General features: G+C 43.2%; 1 protein-coding gene across 7 annotated transcripts in view; it reads left to right on the forward strand.

The window, feature by feature from the left end:
* Nucleotides 1-7513, forward strand: part of ARHGAP32 (Rho GTPase activating protein 32) — a 279471-nt gene extending 271958 nt beyond the window's left edge. For all 7 annotated transcript variants that reach the window (XM_073239491.1, XM_073239489.1, XM_037000879.2 and 4 more), the window contains one exon: nt 740-7513. In XM_073239491.1, coding sequence (XP_073095592.1) covers nt 740-2992 — 2253 coding nt within the window. In that variant the 3' untranslated portion in view covers nt 2993-7513. The remainder of the gene's footprint in view (nt 1-739) is intronic.
* The last annotated feature ends 12318 nt before the right edge of the window (nt 7514-19831 follow it).

The following is a 19831-nucleotide window of genomic DNA, read 5'->3' on the forward strand; positions in this document are numbered from 1 at the left end:
AAATGCTAAGGTTTCTTCCTAATTTTCTTACATTTAAAAAAAATGCGACCAGTTTTTTTTAACTTAAAGGACTTCAGAATCTAGCCTTTAGGGGAGGATACTATTTCTGGCAGCTGCTTCCAAGGATAGCATATTTGCAGTATTGCTGTGAGGATCATGTTTGGCCTCTGCTGCCATAGCCCAGGATGGGGTAGAAGGGAGGGCAGAGATGGTAACTGGTTGAGTTGAATGCCACCTTTGACAGGCACTTTATTCGCCTTCCCTAGATTTTGGGGCTTAAAACTGTTCACCGTTGTACAGCTGTGAGTCACTTCAAAGATCTCTCTAGATTGAATTAACTCGTTGTGTTAAGCATAAGGCTGTCAGTGTGGAGACCAAGCCAGATGGATAGACTAGGTACACATTTTTAAGCTTGACTGTAATTTGACTAAACCTCTGTTTTGCTCTGCATATAAAGATTATGTCTTAGGCAGTTTCATCTCGCATTTGAAACCTATCATAAATTAGGACAGTTCACCAAAGATGGTGGTATCTATTACACCAGATAGCAATGTAGGCCTTCTATTCCTGGCAGTGGGGACAGGTTGGCCTACTGTCCCGTGCAGTGCGACCACATGCCTTAGGAAATTTCAAACTGCTATCCAAATAGCATCAACTTGTGTGTTACAGATTTAATAATGTTTGATTCCATAGAGGGCAGCATAAAAAACAAACTCATAATATTGCCTTCTTTCAATAGGTTCAAGGAGTAGTTCCAGCTCCAGAGAGGCCACCTGAGCCCAGAGCCATGGATGACCCTTTGCCTGTCCTTGTCAGTGATGGCAGTGGAGCTGCTCAGTGTCCCGCCTCTGCTCCTGCCCTCCATCCAAGCTTTCCTGAAAAGATGTGGGAGGGTGCCAGGGCTCCACCACTGCCCCTGCGTGCTGAGTCTGTCCCCGTGTACCCCTCCTGTGGCTTCACGGCACCAGTTCCCCCAACCAGGACCATGGAGAGTAAACTTGCCACTGCCATACATGCTGGCAGCTCAGAGGTGGCCAGCACTTCGGGCTGTCGCCCCTTCCTCACCATGTCCTCAGCCTCTGTGGATGAAGTCTTGCCTTTACCACTTCCTGTTCCACAACCTAAGCATGCTTCTCAGAAAACCACTTACTCTACCTTCGCTAGACCTGATGTCACCGCTGAACCCTTTGGTCCAGAAAACTGTTTCCATTTCAGTATGACCCCAAACTGCCAGTACCGTCCCCAGAGTGTACCTCCACATCACAATAAATTGGAGCAACACCAAGTGTATGGTTCCCGATCAGAGCCACCAGCCTCCGTGGGTCCTCGTTATAACACATACGTGGCCCCAGGAAGAAGTGTATCCGGACACCACTCCCAGCCATGCAGCCAGGTTGAGTATGTATCTTCTTTGAGCTCCTCTGTTAGGAGTAGTTGTTATCCTGAAGATATTCCACCGTACCCTACCATCCGGAGGGTTCAGTCTCTTCACGCCCCTCCGTCTTCCATGATTCGCTCTGTTCCCATTTCACGGACGGAAGTTCCTCCAGATGATGAACCATCCTACTGCCCAAGACCCCTGTACCAGTATAAGCCCTATCAGTCCTCGCAGGCCCGCTCAGATTACCATGTCACTCAGCTTCAGCCTTACTTTGAGAATGGCCGGGTCCACTACCGGTACAGCCCGTATTCCAGTTCCAGTTCCTATTACAGCCCCGACGGGACCTTGTGCGATGTGGATGCCTATAGCACGGTACAGCTGAGGCCCCTCCACCGCCCGCCCAGTCGCGATGTTGCTTTCTACAATCCTAGGCTGCAAGGGAAGAGCGTATACAGCTACGCTGGTTTGCTTCCACGTCCCCGGGCCAATATGACTGGCTATTTCTCTGGTAATGACCATAATGGAGCCAACATGCCTCCAGCCACTGATGTAAAGCACACTTACACCTCATGGGATCTTGAGGACATGGAAAAATACCGCATGCAGTCCATCCGGAGAGAGAGCCGTGCTCGGCAGAAGGTGAAAGGGCCTGTTATGTCACAGTATGATAATATGACCCCGGCTCTGCAAGAGGACTTGGGGGGGCTCTATGTCATCCACCTACGTAGTAAATCAGATCCTGGGAAAACTGGACTTCTTGCAGTGGCAGAGGGAAAGGAAGGGCGGCACCCAGCCAAGGCCATCAGTCCTGAGGGAGATGACCGCTTCTATAGGAAGCATCCAGAGCCAGAGCTGGATAGAGCCCACCCTCGCGGAGGATATGGCAATGGACAGTCAGACAAACCATCTCTCCCCCAGAAGCAAAGTAGCCTCAGGAACAGGAAGCTTCATGACATGGGTTGTAGCCTCCCTGAGCACAGGGCACATCAGGAAGCAAGCCATAGGCAATTGTGTGAGTCAAAGAATGGGCCCCCTTACCCCCAGGGGGCTGGCCAGTTAGATTATGGGCCCAAAGGGATTCCAGACCCTTCTGAGCAAGTAGGCCACCATAACTCTGGAGGGAAGTACGTTACATCAGGGCAGGAGTCTTTAAGACTGAACCACAAAGAGGTAAGGCTCTCCAAAGAGCTGGAGAGGCCTCGGGCTAGGCAACCTCCTGCCCAAGAGAAGCACTCCAGAGACTGCTACAAGGAGGAGGGGCACCTCACTCAGTCGGTAGTCCCACCCCCTAAACCAGAGAGGAGTCATAGCCTGAAACTCCATCACACTCAGAACCTGGACAGGGACCCCAGTGTGCTGTACCAATACCAAACACACGGCAAGCGCCAGAGCAGCATGACTATGGTGCCCCAGTATGATAACCTGGAGGGTTACCACTCCCCACCCCAACACCAGCGGGGTGGCTTTGGAGGAGGAGCAATGGGGACATACGTGCCCTCTGGCTTTCCCCATCCACAAAACAGGACATATGCCACAGCTCTGGGTCAGGGGGCCTTCCTGCCCACAGAGTTGTCCTTGCAGCATCCTGAAACACAGATCCACGCAGAATGAGCCCTGGGAGCAATAGAGATGAAGCAGCCTCTGCTGGACAGTGGACTGTTCTATTTTTTTTCAGTAACCAAAAACATTTAAAAAAAAAAGCTACAAAACTTCAACCACATTAAAAAAAATAAGAAAAACAAATCACCATCTCTTTCCCCTTCCCTGCTTAACTGCCACCTCTTCCATCTATAAACTGTCATTTTTGTCACTAAAAGAGATCTGAACGATTGTGAAGCACTGTGTTGAAAACCTAGTAGAGAAATTTATCACAGACCGTACTTGCCACATAGGGCTAATTTGTAACAGCCTGAGGACTGCCTTTAACTGACTTTGAATTTAGCTTTGTCCCTCTTGGTATTTGTTGCACAGCTCAGAGCCAGTCTGTCCGTCTCCTGGTGGGCGTTTGCCTTTTCTGCCTTGTTCCTACTTAGCTTCCTAGGAGCCGTGCAGCTAAACCAGGTGGACACCCAGTTTTGCTCACTTCATCCTCCCTGTCTTAGAAGGATCTTGGGTGTTAAAATAGAATGGAGAAAAACTTTTCTGATCCTTCAGATAAGTCCATCAGAAAATTAGCAAATATTTTAACTAAACATAAAGGAATTAAGACTTTGAACATGTAATAAATGGTCATTATAAAATGTTAGATCATTAGACCCAGGCTGAACCATGTTCTTTACATTCTTTTTTTTTCATAGTTGTTCTTCACACTTCAGTGAGGCATATATCCCTGTAGAAGGGATGTTTTAAAGTTGCAGTTAAAGAGATTTCTTATGTGGAAACCAGTAAACTTTGTTAGCACCAGAAAAATGATATCAGTACTTCTAATGTGTTGCCTGCCTTCAGGTATTTTTTTCAGTAATATCTGCTAAGTTATAATTCTAGTAAAACATCTCACTTAATTTGTTTTCCTAAAGCAACTTTTCATTGAAAAGAAAAAAACAGAATAGTTTGACTAGATAAACACATACAAGTTGTCACAGTTATAAATTCACATGCTAATTTGTTTCTAAACCAGTGTAGAAGTTTCCTTGAAATTCAACTTAAAGTATGTGAATTATCTGCTAGTAAACTGCAAGCCCTTGCAGTAACCACTTAGTGCACAGCCTGTTTTACCAGTTGGAATTCTTGGCAATTACCATTTATGCCCTAAGGAGTTAATGTACTGTTCGTTCACTCTGTACTTGCGCGATCACAGTCTTACTGTAATTGCCATTTACACCAGCATTTCAGGTATAGTTCCTGTAACTCTGTAGACATGTTAAACATGTTTAATACCCAGGACTTTCTTTTGAAAGTTGCATTCCTGATTAAAGTAGGAGTACACACCTGTCTAGCTCAACTCCATTCCATTTTCCCATCCCACCCCACCATTTACACCAGACTAGCAAGGCAGTCCTGTATTCACAAAACAAGTTTAGATTGTCATTTCATTCCATAACTCTTAATAATACTTGAGTTTTATACATTCACGTTTTAAATGCTCAGTGTATAGAAGACAACAGAATTGCATTCCATTTACTGGATGATTGTTGCTCTGGCTTTTTAAAATTTGGAATTAACTTTTATTTAGAGCAATGAAAGAAATCTTCTAAGAGGCTAAATTCATGCTGCTATTATTGCTGTGAAAATGTGTAAAGATTAGGATTCTTCATGCCAGCTTTTTTATTTCAAAAAAGTTGTGTGATTTCATTTTAAGGGTTTATATTTAGAAAAAGAAATAAAGTTTTAAGAATAACACATTTATTTATATGTGGAAATACTCTAAGGTTTTCTTTTGTTCCCCCAGAACTGATCAGAGGAATTAAATAAAGATATTGCTGAAAATCCTGAAATATTAATATGTGAAAAGGTCTGTGGAAATTTAAGCCTCTATGTTAAAAGTGCAGACCCAACTGGTACATAGTGACAATATTAGGAACCCTGATAGGAATTTCCATTTAGCACACAGGCGCATTGGGTGCTATATACAGGAGTTGATCTTTGGTGAATATGCAACACTTAAATTTTTTTTTTTTTAACCATAACCATCCTTTTGTCAAGTAGGCAACACATTGCCCCTTTGAGATCACATAAGCCCTGTAAGTCCTCACCAGCACCATGGAAACTACAAAGAGGGGCTGGTGTGACCAGGAGATACAAATTGCTTTAGTAACTGAGGGCCCAAAAGGAAGTGGCTGAAAAAGTCCTGTAAAGTCCTGTCCAGTTTGATAGTTGTGGGTTTATTGTCACGCACATTGTTTACTCCAGAAACCAATGTCTGTTTTTTAAATACTAAGGTTAATTCCTCAAAGCAATTACTTTAGTAATGTCCTATTGGCTTAGAAATATCAGGTCAATATTTTGAATGCAGAATGATGATTCAAATTATGACTGGTATAATTGTGAAACACAACCTTTAGGTAACGTCTAGAGTTCTTTTGCTTAGTGTACGTAGATACAGCCTTAACTTTGGATTCAGTATTTGAAGGACTTTTCCTGTATCTTTCCCTTTCTGATATCATAGGGTAGACAATGGATGGCAGGTCACTGTGAGCCAGGTTACCTCAGCATAGTTCACTTGTGTGTGACTTCACAAATAGAGTGATTAAGTATTATTGCTTTCAAATTTTGAGGTGGAGCATTGTGGTCAAGGAAATGGAGCTGCCTTATGCATTAAACCCATAATTTAATTCTATTGGCATTTTCATTGCCATGTCTCCAAATTTTTTGGCAAAATTCTGATGCCACAGTTTGGTTTGATTGAAATTAATATTCCCTGGATGTCTGGCCAGAAACTTTGTTAACAGCCCCAGAGGTGCCATGTTCTTATCAATAAATTTCATCTGAGCCTTATTGCTTACTGTATTCAGTTTCCTTTTAAACATGCAAGTTCCTGGGATGATCCCAAGGATAGGGCCTGTACATTTTTATAATGGAAAAGGATTTTTTTTAAAGTTAGGGTCAGGTTGAAAAATTCTAGGACTAGCTCTGTAAAAAAGAAGAGGGACCGTTAATGTGAGTAGGGCTATGAATAGGTTACCACATCTGAAATAGCAATAGATGCATATGATGTAAATTTGAAATTTGCCCCTTTCATTGGAAAAGGAGTCTGCAAAGTCCATGTACCTGTTCCCAGCCCTGTCGATCATCTATTCAATATTTGGCAAAGTATTGTCTGAGCAGTGTGTATAGGGAAATACAAATGAAAGCAGACAGTATGTCGGAAAATGACTAACAAGTGGCTAGAGGCATGTGATTTTTCAGTACTGTGTGTGACAGAAACATCAGGAGTAGTATATTAACTGTGCGAGATAATGTCGGTGTGCACAAAGGGTCTTTTTTACTTTTCCGATTAGTACTATTAGTGTTCAGAGAATAAAAATGGTTGTTTTACAGTTTAGATTCTAAGGTAGCAAAACCTGATTTTTCAACCATGACCTGCATGAGAGAAGCATCCTAGGAAGTCTTAGAACATACTTTTGAGTTCTTAACTTTAATTTATATAGTGTTTTTTATGTTTTAATATTTTTGTGAACTGGTGTAAATTGTTAATGCATATAAGCTTGTGTATTTTTGTAAATAGTTTTGTGATTTATTTCTCAACCCATATGTAAATATTTAGAGTCTCATTTCTTCAAAACTTATTTGAAGCTGAGTTGTGGGTTTGGGGTTTTGTTTGTTTGTTTTGATTGGGGGTGGGGGGAGAGAAGGGATTTTTGTACTGATAATCCAGATGGAGATATCTTGTGGTTTAAAGCAAATGTCCCACGGAAAGCAATTCAATATCAACAAAATTATTTCAGGTTAAAACAGACTTCTTTGTGTATGTGTTTCCTTTTTTAACCTAATATGAATTATAACAAAATAGGTGGGGTAATTGGAGGTATTCAGACCAAAAGATGAGTAGTTGTGTGACAGTATTATACCAGGAGGTATAGTTATTTGAAGGAAGGGGTTTGGTGTCTCCTGTTTGCCACAGGATGTTGCCTGACCGGCTTTTCCCCAGGTCAAACAGTATCTTTGGCTTACAGACAGTTTGGACCTCACAAAACATTTCGCCTACAGATGGTTAGGACTGCAGAGCCCTCTTGATCTGTCCTGGAAAGCCTGGGCAGACTTGCTACCCTTGGGCCGCGGTAAGGGCTCTGTGCGCTATGCTGTAGCCTGATCCAAGCTTGCAGTTCCCAGGAAAGTGAATTGGCTGCTTATCTCAGGGTTCTCCAGAAGGGGATTCTGGATAAAAACCGTATTTCTAAAGATTCACACAAAGCACCTTGGACATCGTGTTTACTCTTCAGAGTGAAATGACCAAAAAGAATCATCTACCTGTGGCAAGCTGGCTTATGGCAAACAGGCTTATGGCAAACCAGAGAAAGTGGATCAGTGGGACAAGTACTGCTAGGGCCCAGCTGCCTGATGGGGGCTCCAGAGCACATTCCTGTGCCAGAGTTCTCAGAAGAAATATTTCAGTATCAACCAGGATTTTTTGAGGAAAAAAAACCTTCAATGTTCAGCTATTAAAATCCTAGTTTTCCTGTTGGGAGTCATAAATTACAAGTCATTCTTCATTCTAAAATATAAAGGGCCTTTCCCCTTTTGCCAGTAATAGGGAAAGTGCCTGTGTAGTGCATGGCCATGGCTAGCCAGCCATCTTTCATAGACCTGCATACATACTCCAGACTGTAAGTGAAGATAGACATCTGCTTTCAATAAACACTCCTAGACCCGAACATGTGTTCCCATGGAAACTGCTCAGATGGGATTAAGGGAAAGACATGTAAGGCACTTCCACTGCATCTTAATTTTCTGGAACTCATTTTCCACACCAGCTATTTCATCACCAAATTCCCTTCATCCTGATGAAAATATAGTATCTGCCTCTTAAAATGTGTATTTATCATTGAAGAATCAGCAACAAATACACTGAGAGTGTTTGAAATTTTAGTCGTTTGTGGTTCCTTTGGGAACAGGCACATTTTAAAGTGTTACTCCTCATTACACTGAAACTGGGCATCTGCAACTATGCAGGGCATTTTAGTTGGCCATGTCTCTCCATAGTCGAGTCTGTCTACCTCTTAAAATTGCAAGGTTTGATTTTTATTTTAAATACTCAAAATATTTCCATCGTATATTTCAAGCCATAAACTTTGCTGTCAGTATACCTGAGGAGTCACCATTTATTCCTAGGGATTGCTGTATTATAATAGAGTGATACCCTCGGGGCACAGTGAGATAAAAGAGTTTGCTTCTATACCAAATGCTCTACCACCACCATCCTTTTATGCTCTTAATTGGTATTTTTCTTAATTTCCTATACCCTCCTTTTCTTTCTGTTGTCATTTCTTGTCTACGATCTATCTGTAAACCTTCCTCTTCCCCTACATTGCCATTCAAAATGAATACACTTGTCAAAATGATGAGCAAAAGTAATCCTGAGCTGGGGCCCTGAAAGATTTGACTTGGTATCATCTATTTTTTCATTACTCAGAATATTTTGTTCTTTTCTCCCAACAGAGTGCTTGGATAGCTGAGTTTCAGAAAATGAGATATTATTGTGTTAGATGCTTAGAAGGGAGAATTAAGCAGTTCTTCCTGCATTTGACATTTTGTGAGAAAGCTATATGAGTAGACACAGTGACATTTTCCATGTTAATAACTGCAAAGTATCTCCCCATAACTGCAAAGTAGCATGGGAGAATTTTAGTCCATAGGAGACATTGGCATCTCTAGTGAGAAGAAAGAAAACACTGTCATGTACATGTACAACTTCAACTATTACCGAGCCATTCAATTAGTGGGGGTTTTTTTCTTGATTCCTCAAAAACATTTTGAAAAGTATCCTGAGATTTTGCAACCATTGCTCATGTTTTAAACTAGGCAAGTGGTTCTTAAACTTTAGAATCCATCTAAAGCACCTGAGAGCCAGCTAAACAATGTTTCTTGAGCAACCACCAGAGAATCTGATTCAGTAAGTCTGGAATTGGACTTTTACCAGCCACTGCGTTTGGTTCTAGTACAGATGGTTGATCAATACTGACACAGACACCATATTTAACGGGCTTCTCTAAAGGGAAACATGTCTAGTTCCTTTATCTTTACCACTTTTCCTCATCTGTACCTTTCCTATCACTTAGAGAAAATTTGTCATTCATTTCTCTGCCCTCAGTGTTTAAATATTAAGCCCAGGTCCAGTTGTTTATAAGAATGATGCAGAAATTAGGACTAATTAAACAATATTCAAAATGGTTCAGCATTCTCTAAAACTGGTTAAAGTGCTGATGACAATACCACTGACTCCAGTTATATACTTACAGAGTTATGAAATCTGGGGTTTGAGACGTTTAGGCTTGTTAGGAAGTGTAGTCGGTGCATATTTCCTATTCAGGCACTCAAGTGTTTCAGACACTATTCATGGAAAACAACTCAGGACCAAGTGGTGTACCCTCTCTCATCCAAACTTTTACAAGAACTAATAGCATATAGTTAGCTTATTTGTCTCTTTTAGTCTCATTTGTTCCTTAAAGGCCATGGTTTATAGATGAAGCCAAGGCACACAAAGGTCAGGCTCCTCACCCACTGTCATGCAGCTAGTAATCTGTAACGCAGATGAAATTCAAGGCTGAGGCAGTCTTGACACAAGCTTATGCCCCAGCAAAAGTGGGCTTTAAAGTTGGATAGCTGAATCCTGACTACTGCTTGCTAATTCTAAAACCTTTACTGCACTGCTAAGCCTGGCTAAAACTATTTCTAAAATTCTTGCTAAGCCATGGCTTTCTCATGTCTAACATGGGGATGGTATTAGTGTCTACTGCTGAGGGTTGCTGTGAGGACAAAATCAGGTAACTGATACTCCTAAAAGCTTAGCAGGTGAAGAGGTAAAGGCTTTCTAGGATTTTTACTGTGAAATGGTGCAAGACTGTGCAGCAGTCAAAGGAAAGGAGGTTTTTAATTGTGATTAAGAATTTAATCAGTTGGGTCAACCTTTCTGGAAAACTGAAAGGTTGCAGGAAGAGAATCGTGACAAGCAGAGATGAGAGAGAAGTTTGTGATTAAAATGAAACCTCACAGTGAAACTTGGTAGCAAAGAAAGCCTTTGCTCTCTAAACATACCTCTTATTCAGTGGAAACCTTTATAGATAGACGGATGACCTACTGAGTACTGTGTACATTCTGCACTAGAGCTGTCTTACCTCCATTTCGTCCGCTGACTGTGATGGCTCTGCTGTTCAGGCAAGCGGTCCCCGTAAACCTCTGTGGGCTATTTCTTCCCTGCTAACAGAGCTGCCCTCTGCAGGCTTCACTTTGTTGTTCTGCCCCAGCTGCTCGTGGGCTTACTGACACGCAGAGGCAGGGACAGGAGCAGCACAATGAATTGCTGCAGAATAGCAGGGGCAAAGCAGGCGTGGTGTTTTGCAGAAGATGCTGAAGACAGATGGCTGACCATCTGTGTGAGTGGTAGAACATGGTAAACAATACGGGCCTTTCCATTCTTAAACACATACATTTTTACTGACTCAAAATCTGTTAAAGCAAAATGCTTATCCCAAAAGAGAGTGTAGTGATTGTATTGATATTGACTGACGGTTCTAGCAATTCACTGATCAATTACCATGTACAGGCTAATCTGGTTTTTTTTACACATATTAATACTAACTTGGTCTTCCTAACAATTATGTGAAGTAGCATTATTACTTTTACTGCCACTTTATGGGCAATAAAACTGAGGCCCAGGAAGTTGACCTAATGTACCTCTGAGTCCACACCTCTGAAGGTAAGTGGGATTCAGGCCCAGGCTTTCTGGCTCCAGGGCCTGCAGTTTGTAGCACTCTGCCGCACTGCCTGCCCAAAGTGGGTCTGCAAAGATTGTTAATATCCTAACAGCAGTGGTGAAGACCCCGTGCAAAGATTGTTAATATCCTAACAGCAGTGGTGAAGACCCCGTGCTATTAATTTGCAGGGAAATCAAGCCCTCCCTATCAGGATAGGTTATGTTTTACTGTAGTAACATCACCAAAATCTCAATAACTTAACACACAGAACAGGTGTACTTCCTGCTCAAGCCACGTCTGCTGCAGGTCCAAGTGACTGTATGGGCCGAAGGCAGCTCCACCTCCTTTAGCTCCATCATGTGGAACGTGCTCCCAGGACACTGCGGCAACGAGAGCGCTAGAGGGTCTTGTGCAAGTAGAAGTCATGCAAGCTGAGATGGCTCACAGCTCTGGAGCCTGAAGTAGCTTCATGGCCTCAACACAGGAAGGAGGTGGGCTGAGCTGGGTACAAGGAGCAGTGCTAATAATGTCTGCCACACCTCTTAGCTCACTCCTTGGGCCAGTTCTTCCCCTGGCATTAATTGCTGACACCCTTTCCCACTGCATAAGGTGGGAAAACAGTGAGATGGTTAACCCCTGAGACAAGCTCAGGAATAACTCTTTGGACAAAAGAAATTGAGGGGCAGTGTAGGGCCAGCAGGTTGCTTGGTGAAGTGTTACTTTTGGGGGTCCCACCATGGAGGCAAGAAGTTGGCCCTGTACACACAGTGTCTGATGAGAGATTAGAGAAAAGCTTCTCCAAGTAAAGAAAAGTGTATCTTGCTCCAGTCCCAGGGAAAGGGCTGGGGTGCTCTGGGAATGCTGTCCGAGTCACATCCGACCCCCTCCCACCACCCTGCCACTCGGGCCTCACTGACCCTCCTCCTTTGCTAAAGGTGCCAAATCCACTTCAGTCTCAGCCTTTGCACCAACTGGCATTTGTCCCCCTGCAGTGCTCATGTCTCACCTGTTCCCTCATTTCTAAGTCTTTGGCCAAATGGCAAAGACTTAGAAAAGACTTCCCTTGATTGTCTTATCCAAAATATCATCTCTGATTACTCTCAATCCACTTAATTTGTGTTATACATAACATGTGTATCTCCTCTAGAATGTGAACTCCCAGAAGACAAGAACTTTGTCTTGTTCACTATGATCTCCTTGTACCCTAAACAGTGCTACCGCCTCATATGCACATCAATACTTGTTGAACCAATGAACAGTTGGATCTTTGTCATTGTTATAATGCAATGGGAGGTGTGTGCTTAGAGACCCACTGTGTGAATCCCGGAATATAACAGGTCATCTTTCCTCAGGAGCAAGAGTGAATCTCACATCACTTGCTGGGCTTCAATGTTACAAGCACACTTGGACTCCTGGTGTTTGCTGATGGTCCCAGAAGGAAAGCAAGTAGGTTTAGGTTACCTCAAATTCAGCTACCAGAGTGCCTAGACACTGCTTTGGAAAGCAGTGAAAACAGTTACTTGGAAGAGAGAAATTATGATGGTCTCAGCTGTCCACTCTCTTCCCTCACTGACGTTCACCTGCAAAACATCTTGGGCTATGGGCATGAGAAGATGTAATGACCCCTTTTCTTCTAGGCTATAGCAACTTGGGAAGAGAAGGAAAAATTGAGGCTTGGGTAGTTTTCAACAAACATATACGCTAACTTAGGTACTGAGGGATGGTAGAATCTAGAAAACATAATGAGTTAGTCCCTGAATGATCTACTTAAGTTACCTGAGTTTTAAAGGGAATAGCTAAATGTGTAGGAAACTATCACTTGGGTGTTACCCTCACCTGCTGGGATAAAGTTACTGGAACTCTAAGACCACAGAGGCCTCAAGAACTCTGCCGTGCTCTGGGATCCACTGCTGCCTGGCCCCTCCTGATAGGCTACTTGTCCTTTGGTGGTCTACTCAGTGCCACTTAGCAAGTGCTTTACATTGATTATGGTGGGAAATGGGAAATGGTTCTCTTCTTACCAGAGTTTATGATGATTAGGGTGCTGAAGGCTATCTTGTCTCTTGACTATTATGACACTTTTCTTTAAAGAAGTGAACTAAAATATGGAGGAGGACCTTCCTTGAAACTAGGCAAAATCATCCAATGTTGGAACTCAGAAAATATTTTGAGGAGGGTGAAATAGGGGAAGGGGATAAAGAAACACAAAATTCCAATTATAAATTGGTCACAAGGATGAAAATACAGTATAGGGAATACAGTCAATACTATCATAATATCTTTGTATGTTAACAGATGGTAAGTACGCTTGTGAGCATTCAATAATGTAAATAATTGTCAAATCACTGTGTTGTACACCTGAAAGCAATATAATGTTGTGTATCAACTATATTTAAGTAAAAAACAATTTTTGCTTCACCAATAACAAATGAGTATTCCAGGAGAGTATAGGGATACTATCCGTCTTGTATTTTTAAGGTCATGTCCTTGGCTTTCTGGGACATTTCCACCTTACAAAGATGGGCACTTTTTGTCCCCTATCTTAGAACATGTGACCTCCAAAGACCTCCTTATTGTCCAGGAAGGTACCTGATCACCTACTCTAAATCCACCGGAGTTCCTCAGCCACATACCCAGCTAGCCTGTAAGTCACGTTACAGTGAAAGAGAGGAGCCTTGGGAGGGGGGCGACAGGCACAGACCCCCTGAGAGTGTGCAGAGCTCTCAGAAGAAAAGGACTCACACTTGTTCCAACTCACCCGAGGTGGAAGCCATCAGAAGTGCATGCCCATTGAGCAAGGGTATTTGCAGGAGGATGAAACACTGGGTGGGTAATTGGAGCAAACCTTGATGTCACTCCCAACCTGAGGTTGTGTGAAGTTTGTGGAAGCCCTCAGGATTGCTGCTCTTCGCCAGTGAGGGTCATTTGGGAGCTCCCTGCGCTGCTGCCTGGTGAGCACACTGCTCCCTCCACCTGGAGCACCTGCTTCCCTCCCCCTCCGCTTGGCACCTGCCCCCTCCAGAGGCTTCCAGTAGCAGTTAAAATCAAATCACTACTATCCTATCTGCCCTATAAGATCTGGCCCTCTTACTTTACTCTCATCTCTCACTCGCTCGTTTTTTCTCCGTCTCGCACCCTCTCCCATCACAATTAGACATTGGCCTTTTCAGTCCTGTATCAAATCTGTTCCTATGCCAGGTGCTTTTTCAATCATTTCCATGCCTAGAATGCTCTTCTCATGGGAGGCTGCTTCTCTCCACTGAGATCACGACACCTCCTAATTCTCTAAATAGCGCTTACCATCCAGACATGGTGCGTGTTTACCAAATGGATGATTGCCTCTATCTCTTCACTACTTTGTAAGCTTCATGAGTGCTTGGTGCAGGGCAGGTACTCAAACAGGTCCACTGAATGAATGATGTTTAAGAAAGAAAGGGGCCATGGAAACAAAAGCATTAGAAAACGTTTTTATGCCTAAACTCAGCCCTGCAGGAGGAAGGAGCTGCCTTTTGTAACCACCTTCGGATGCTGGGCCATCTGAACTACTACATAGAAACTATTGTTTTGAAGATGCCACCAGATGGCGGTGTTGGCACATTTATCCACAAGTGTCCTGGTTATTGGAAAAGGGATGAAGCCGCCTTTGCCCATTTTAACAAAAGCAGCCTAAATACAGTGACTTGGTGGCAAATACTGGGTGCTGGCATAAGGAGCCACTTTTTGGGGCTGGCCTTGAGAAAAGAAGGTCAAGACTGAACTATGACACACAGGATATGGATAAAAATGCCATCAGCATGGAGAATTCCAGTGGGGCTCTGCTTTCATTCTGCTACTGCATGATTTCCAAGGATGAGTTCATGGTTTCCAATTCTCACATACTGTTTATTGTTCTTGTTAGGAAATAGCATAAAACAGAGTCTGGCTTCTCTATTTTCACACACAGAGTCTAGGCAGGGTTTCTGAACTTCAGCAGTCTGCAAACCTGGCTGCCCTTGAGAATCCCCTGCAGAGCTTTTGTGAAATGAAGGTGTCTATACACACTAATTTAGAGGTCTCTGATGGGCAGAGACCTTGCATTGTTCAAAGAAGCTGCCCCAGACTTTCAGTGCCATCCATGATGTAAAGTTGTCGTTCGTGGGGAAGAGCCTTCTAGAACCCACCAGTTCTGCCCGCCACTCCTCTGCTTGTGGGGGCTTTCATCTGTCCCCTGCAGGGCCACCCAGGCCGGGTTTCCTGACCTGCATGGTTGATGGCAGTCTTCCCAGTTCCCAGCCCCAAAGGTCACATGATCCTAAGGTTTGGAAAGTAATGGATTAAATAGGATGGTTTGGTTTTCTAACTGCAGAATTTCTTAAGTCCACACAACTCTGAGGTACATTAGAGTCTCTAAGAAGAGGTATCTAGTGTTGGATTGCAGAATGTGTATTCACAGACTATTTCTTCAGAATACATTTTAGGAAACATTGTTTAATTGAATATGGCCTGGAATTAGGTGTCAGGAATTTTTGCTTTTGGTTGCAGCTTTTTTATTAATAACAGTGTGGCTAATTGTTAATAACAGTTACTAATTAAGAATATTAACTGGGCCCAACTAATAACTAATAATATTAAAAGGTAATGTTAATAACTAGTAATGATGTGACTGATTCCACACCAAATTTAAGGAAATGGGCCATGTGACTTTGCTAAGTTACCCCATTTCTGGGGGCCCCTGCTGCCTAATCTATAAAATGGGGATAGTAATTACAGTACAAAACGACTACCTCAGATCTATTGAGGGACATAGGAAGTGATATACGAGAAAATGCTCTGAACGAGAGAAGCACCATCTAAGTGAAAAGTGGTAGATCTTTTAGGAGGTGAGAATTAATCAAATAACTCAATAAAGCTGGAGGTTTCAAGCTAGGATATAAATTTTTTATGATGATTATTATAATAGCTGTCATCCCTCATAACAACTTTTCTTTTTTTTTTAAATTTTTTATTAAGGTATGATTGTTATATAGTCTTATGAAGGTTTCACATGAAAAAATAATGTGGTTACTACATTTACCCATATTACCAAGTCCCCACCCATACCCCAAATGCAGTCACTGTCCATCAGAGCAGCAAGTTGCCAGAGATCCACTATGTCCCTTTTCTGTGATATACTCTAACAACTTTTCTATAATGAAAATAATTCAAGTAATTCGTTTTGAAACTCAAATAAGATCACAAGCCTTAAAAGAAAACATCAGTCCTTTCACTTCCCAATTTCTACTGCCCAGAGACAACCTTTTTCAATTCCTTCAGGGATCTCTTCTGGAATTAACCTTCTGATTTCTAAATAATGTGCTATGTCTTGAATTTCCCACTTTAAACCTCATGTATTGACTTCCTACTAAGGCGAGTGAAGGTGGTGCCACTTTGCTGGTACTGTGCCCCTCATCACCCCATCCTTGCCCTCCCCCCACATACACTCTCCCATCTACGTTTTCTGTTCTGGTTACAGTACAGATCCTTCCATCAGCCTCTCATCCCATCTATGTACTTACCACCTTATCCTCAGTCCTGCTGTGGAACAGTAAATTTCCTCTCACAGTGGTTCGACACATCAGATAATCTCCGTGTGTGTGTGTGTGTGTGTGTGTGTGTGTGTGTGTGTGTGTGTGTGTGTGTATTTTTCTTTTTGGAGACTTGGAATACCCAGCTGTCTCCTGGAGGCCCTCCTGCCCTTCCCGAATCTGGAATGGTGGTTCTCTAGGCATCCTCCTCTGCTGCGCTCACCGGGAACACCCCGGGCCTCGCTCTTGGCGTAGTTCCTCATTTCCTGGATCCCATCTTCCTGTCTTAGTTTACTTCCTCTTTGAGATGGAAGAAGGTGCCAGGGAGCAAGTTTTGTGAGTCTGTATGTCTGAAAATACCTGTTTTTCCAATCATTACACCTTTGGGAGATTTAGATTTATATAGAATTCTAGTCTGAAAATCAAGTTCCTTTATATTTTGATATTGTTTTTCATCTTACGTGACCAATCTGTTGAGAGGTGTGATGCCATTCTGTTTCTTGATCTTTATATGTGAATTGTTTTCCTCTTTTAAAATGTCTACACCTTCCTTTTCCCTGGTTTTCTGAATTTTAATGGTGATGTGTCTTGGCAGAGGTCTTCTTTGACTTATCATGCTGGGCACTCACAGGCCCTTTCCATCAGGAAATATATGGTCTTCAGTTCTGGGGATTTAAAACATTCTTTGATATTTTCTTCTCAGTTTTTCCAAACACCTATTATTTGGATGTTGGAACTTCTGGACTAATCTTCAATTTCTCTTATCTTTTCTCTCCTGGTGTCCGTCTGTGACAATTTGTTCTACTTTGTGGGACATTTGCTCATTCAAAAATTAGCCCTTATAGTGAATTTTTTTTACCTCTATATTTTATTTCCAAGAGTTCTTTCTTGTTCTTTGAATATTCTTCTCTTTCATATTTTCATTTGTGTTACTGGATGCAGGCAGGACCTCTCTCTCTGAAATAGAGTTTTTATTATTTTTCTTCTGACACATGCATTCTATTTCTCCCTTAATTTTCTTATATCTGTTTATTGTTTCTGACCCTTACGTCAAAAGCCCTTCTGACAGTTCTTGCATTTCTGGCAATAGTGGCTACTGATTGGAATTTGAACGAATCACGTGCATGTGTGCCAACATGCATGCATGTGTACACACACTGAGGGGAGGAGGCGTTGAGTAGGCCAGGCTATTTGGCTAGTGAAGTGATGTAGTTGGAAGAATGATATCCCCCCAGAGATGTCCATGTTCTAATCCCTGGAGGTTGTGACTATGTCGGGTTACCTGGCAAAGGGGCATTAAGGTTGCAAAGCAGTCAATCTTAGATTCTCCGTGGGCCCAGTGTCATCACGAGGATCTTTAAGGTAGAACAGGGAAGAGAAGAGAGTCAGGGAAACGGTGCCCACGGAGGCGATGTGACGTGAGGACTCCACCCGCCGTTGCCGCTCCACTGCTGGAAGAAGGGCCGGGAGCCGGTGCTGGCGGTGGCCTCTGGAGGCTGGAAGAGGCGAGGAGATGGATGCTCGCCTTGAGCCTCCGGGAGAAAGACGCCCACGCCGGCGGACTCATGGAGGATCTCTCAACTTTAAGAAGTGCAAGGCAACCAGTAGTGGCTTCTTAAGCCACTTAGTTTTTGGAAATTTGTTACAGCAGTTATAGAAAACTAGAATGAAGACCCAGACACTTACCTGGGGAACCCACAAATGCTACGGCTCAGGAAGTAGGGAGACTCAAAATAGCCAGGACATTGTGTCTGAGCCATGAGATGGGGGAGGAACGAGGGGTCCCTAGCTTCAGCTCCACCCAGGGTGCCTGCCGGGCCCGTCTGGGGAACTCTGCTGCTTCTCAGTAGCCCTAAGGTATGGAACTTGGAGGGGACTTTGGGGATTCCTAGCCTGATCCTGAACACACCTGACTTCTTTTCTCAATGGCTTTTTGCATGGCTGGTCTCAAGCCTAGCTTGGCGCTGAAGGAAAAAGCAAGGGCACGTTAGAACTGACGCTGTGTGGTCTCCTTCCTTGCTTCCCTTAGTTTGAGTGGAGAAGCAGCGCCCGACTGAGATGCTGAACCCAACCAACTCCACCAGACTTTCCTGTGCTTCCAAGGGTTTGGATTCGGGAACGGAGTTCACAGGCTTTCCCATCTTGAACCGAGGTTTTGGATCCTCAGCGGGGCGTGAATCGTGCCTGTGATGCAGTTTGGGCGTGGGTGGGTGCAGCTTCCTCACAGCCCAGCCCAGCCCAGCTGGGGTGGAACCAGCCCTGTCAGGCAGCCCACGCGGTCCTTTCAAAAAGAGTCATGTCGATGAGGATATGTTTCTCTTGCAGTTAGAAAAATGTATTTAAAATATCATCCTAAAGAGCAGTAAACACCAAGCCCTAAGACATCTTTTAGATTCAGATTTCCCAACTCAGGCAATTTGGAAAATAACCAGAAAAGAAGCTCTTCCAAGCTCCCCTTCATTACTCGTTCATTACCTGACTCATTCATTAAAAATGCAACATTGGACTTTTCATTGCTTTCCTCTGCTAGGGCTCCAAATATTGGGAGTATGCACTTCTTAGCCTCAGAGAATTTATAATCTAGCTAAAACCAGATAGGTGAAAACCTTTTCTGGTGATAAATATGTATAAGGTCATGTAATGAAATGTGCATATATTCCAGACCTAATAGCAGGAAAGAACATTTGTGAGTTATTCTGTTTCACTGATTATTTATCATAAACCCTCATGGCAGTTCATAGTTGTTGACTGCCATTGGCTTCCTCTGAGAAATTTAAAAGTACCTGTGTAAGCCAAACAGCTTTATTTATTAATAGCCACTCGGACCTATGAACTAACTGTGGTAGAAAACCATAGGCAAGAGAGCAAGCGTGGGAATTAAACTGCCTGGGTGTGAATTCTTCTCAGTTGGGTGACCTTCCAATCTCTCTGTTTATTCTTCCATAAAATAAGGATGGAAGTGAGCAGCAGGCCAAATCCGGGCATTACCAAGCTCCTAGCCGAAAGCCACCCTGGTCCTTTGCCTGAATGCTGGCTTTTAGGACCTGAGTGGGAGAATAGCTGTAGATGAGGCTAGGAAGGTGAGCACGCGCGCCAGACCAAGGGTCCTGGCTTGTCCTGCTGTGATGCTTCTCAGAACTTGACCCGAAGACCACCTGTCCCAGCAGTCTGACATATTCATTAAAAATGTTCATTTTTGAGCTTCCCTCGCAGATCTACTGAATCAGAATCTCTGTAGGTGGATTCAGGACCCCACGTATTTATAAGATGCCTGGGTAATTCCTATGCACACTTGAGTTTGAAAACACTGGCAGCGCTGATTGAGGGTCACTCAAGAACCTAGCAGTCTGGTTACTCTGGTGGCAGTTGAAGGGAATGGATTTTAAAAACTGGAGACCAGACCAGTGAGAAAGGATGAGGTTCTGAATCTGAGCCATTAGTAGTGTGTATGAGGCGGTAGCTCTAGAGTTTCCAGCTTGAGCACTTGAATCAATAAAGGATGACTAAGGGAACTTCAAAGTGTTATTTGTGGAGGAAAATTATTAGTCTCTTTAGAC

Source organism: Manis javanica, chromosome 6 (assembly GCF_040802235.1).
Source record: "Manis javanica isolate MJ-LG chromosome 6, MJ_LKY, whole genome shotgun sequence".
Taxonomy (NCBI): domain Eukaryota; kingdom Metazoa; phylum Chordata; class Mammalia; order Pholidota; family Manidae; genus Manis; species Manis javanica.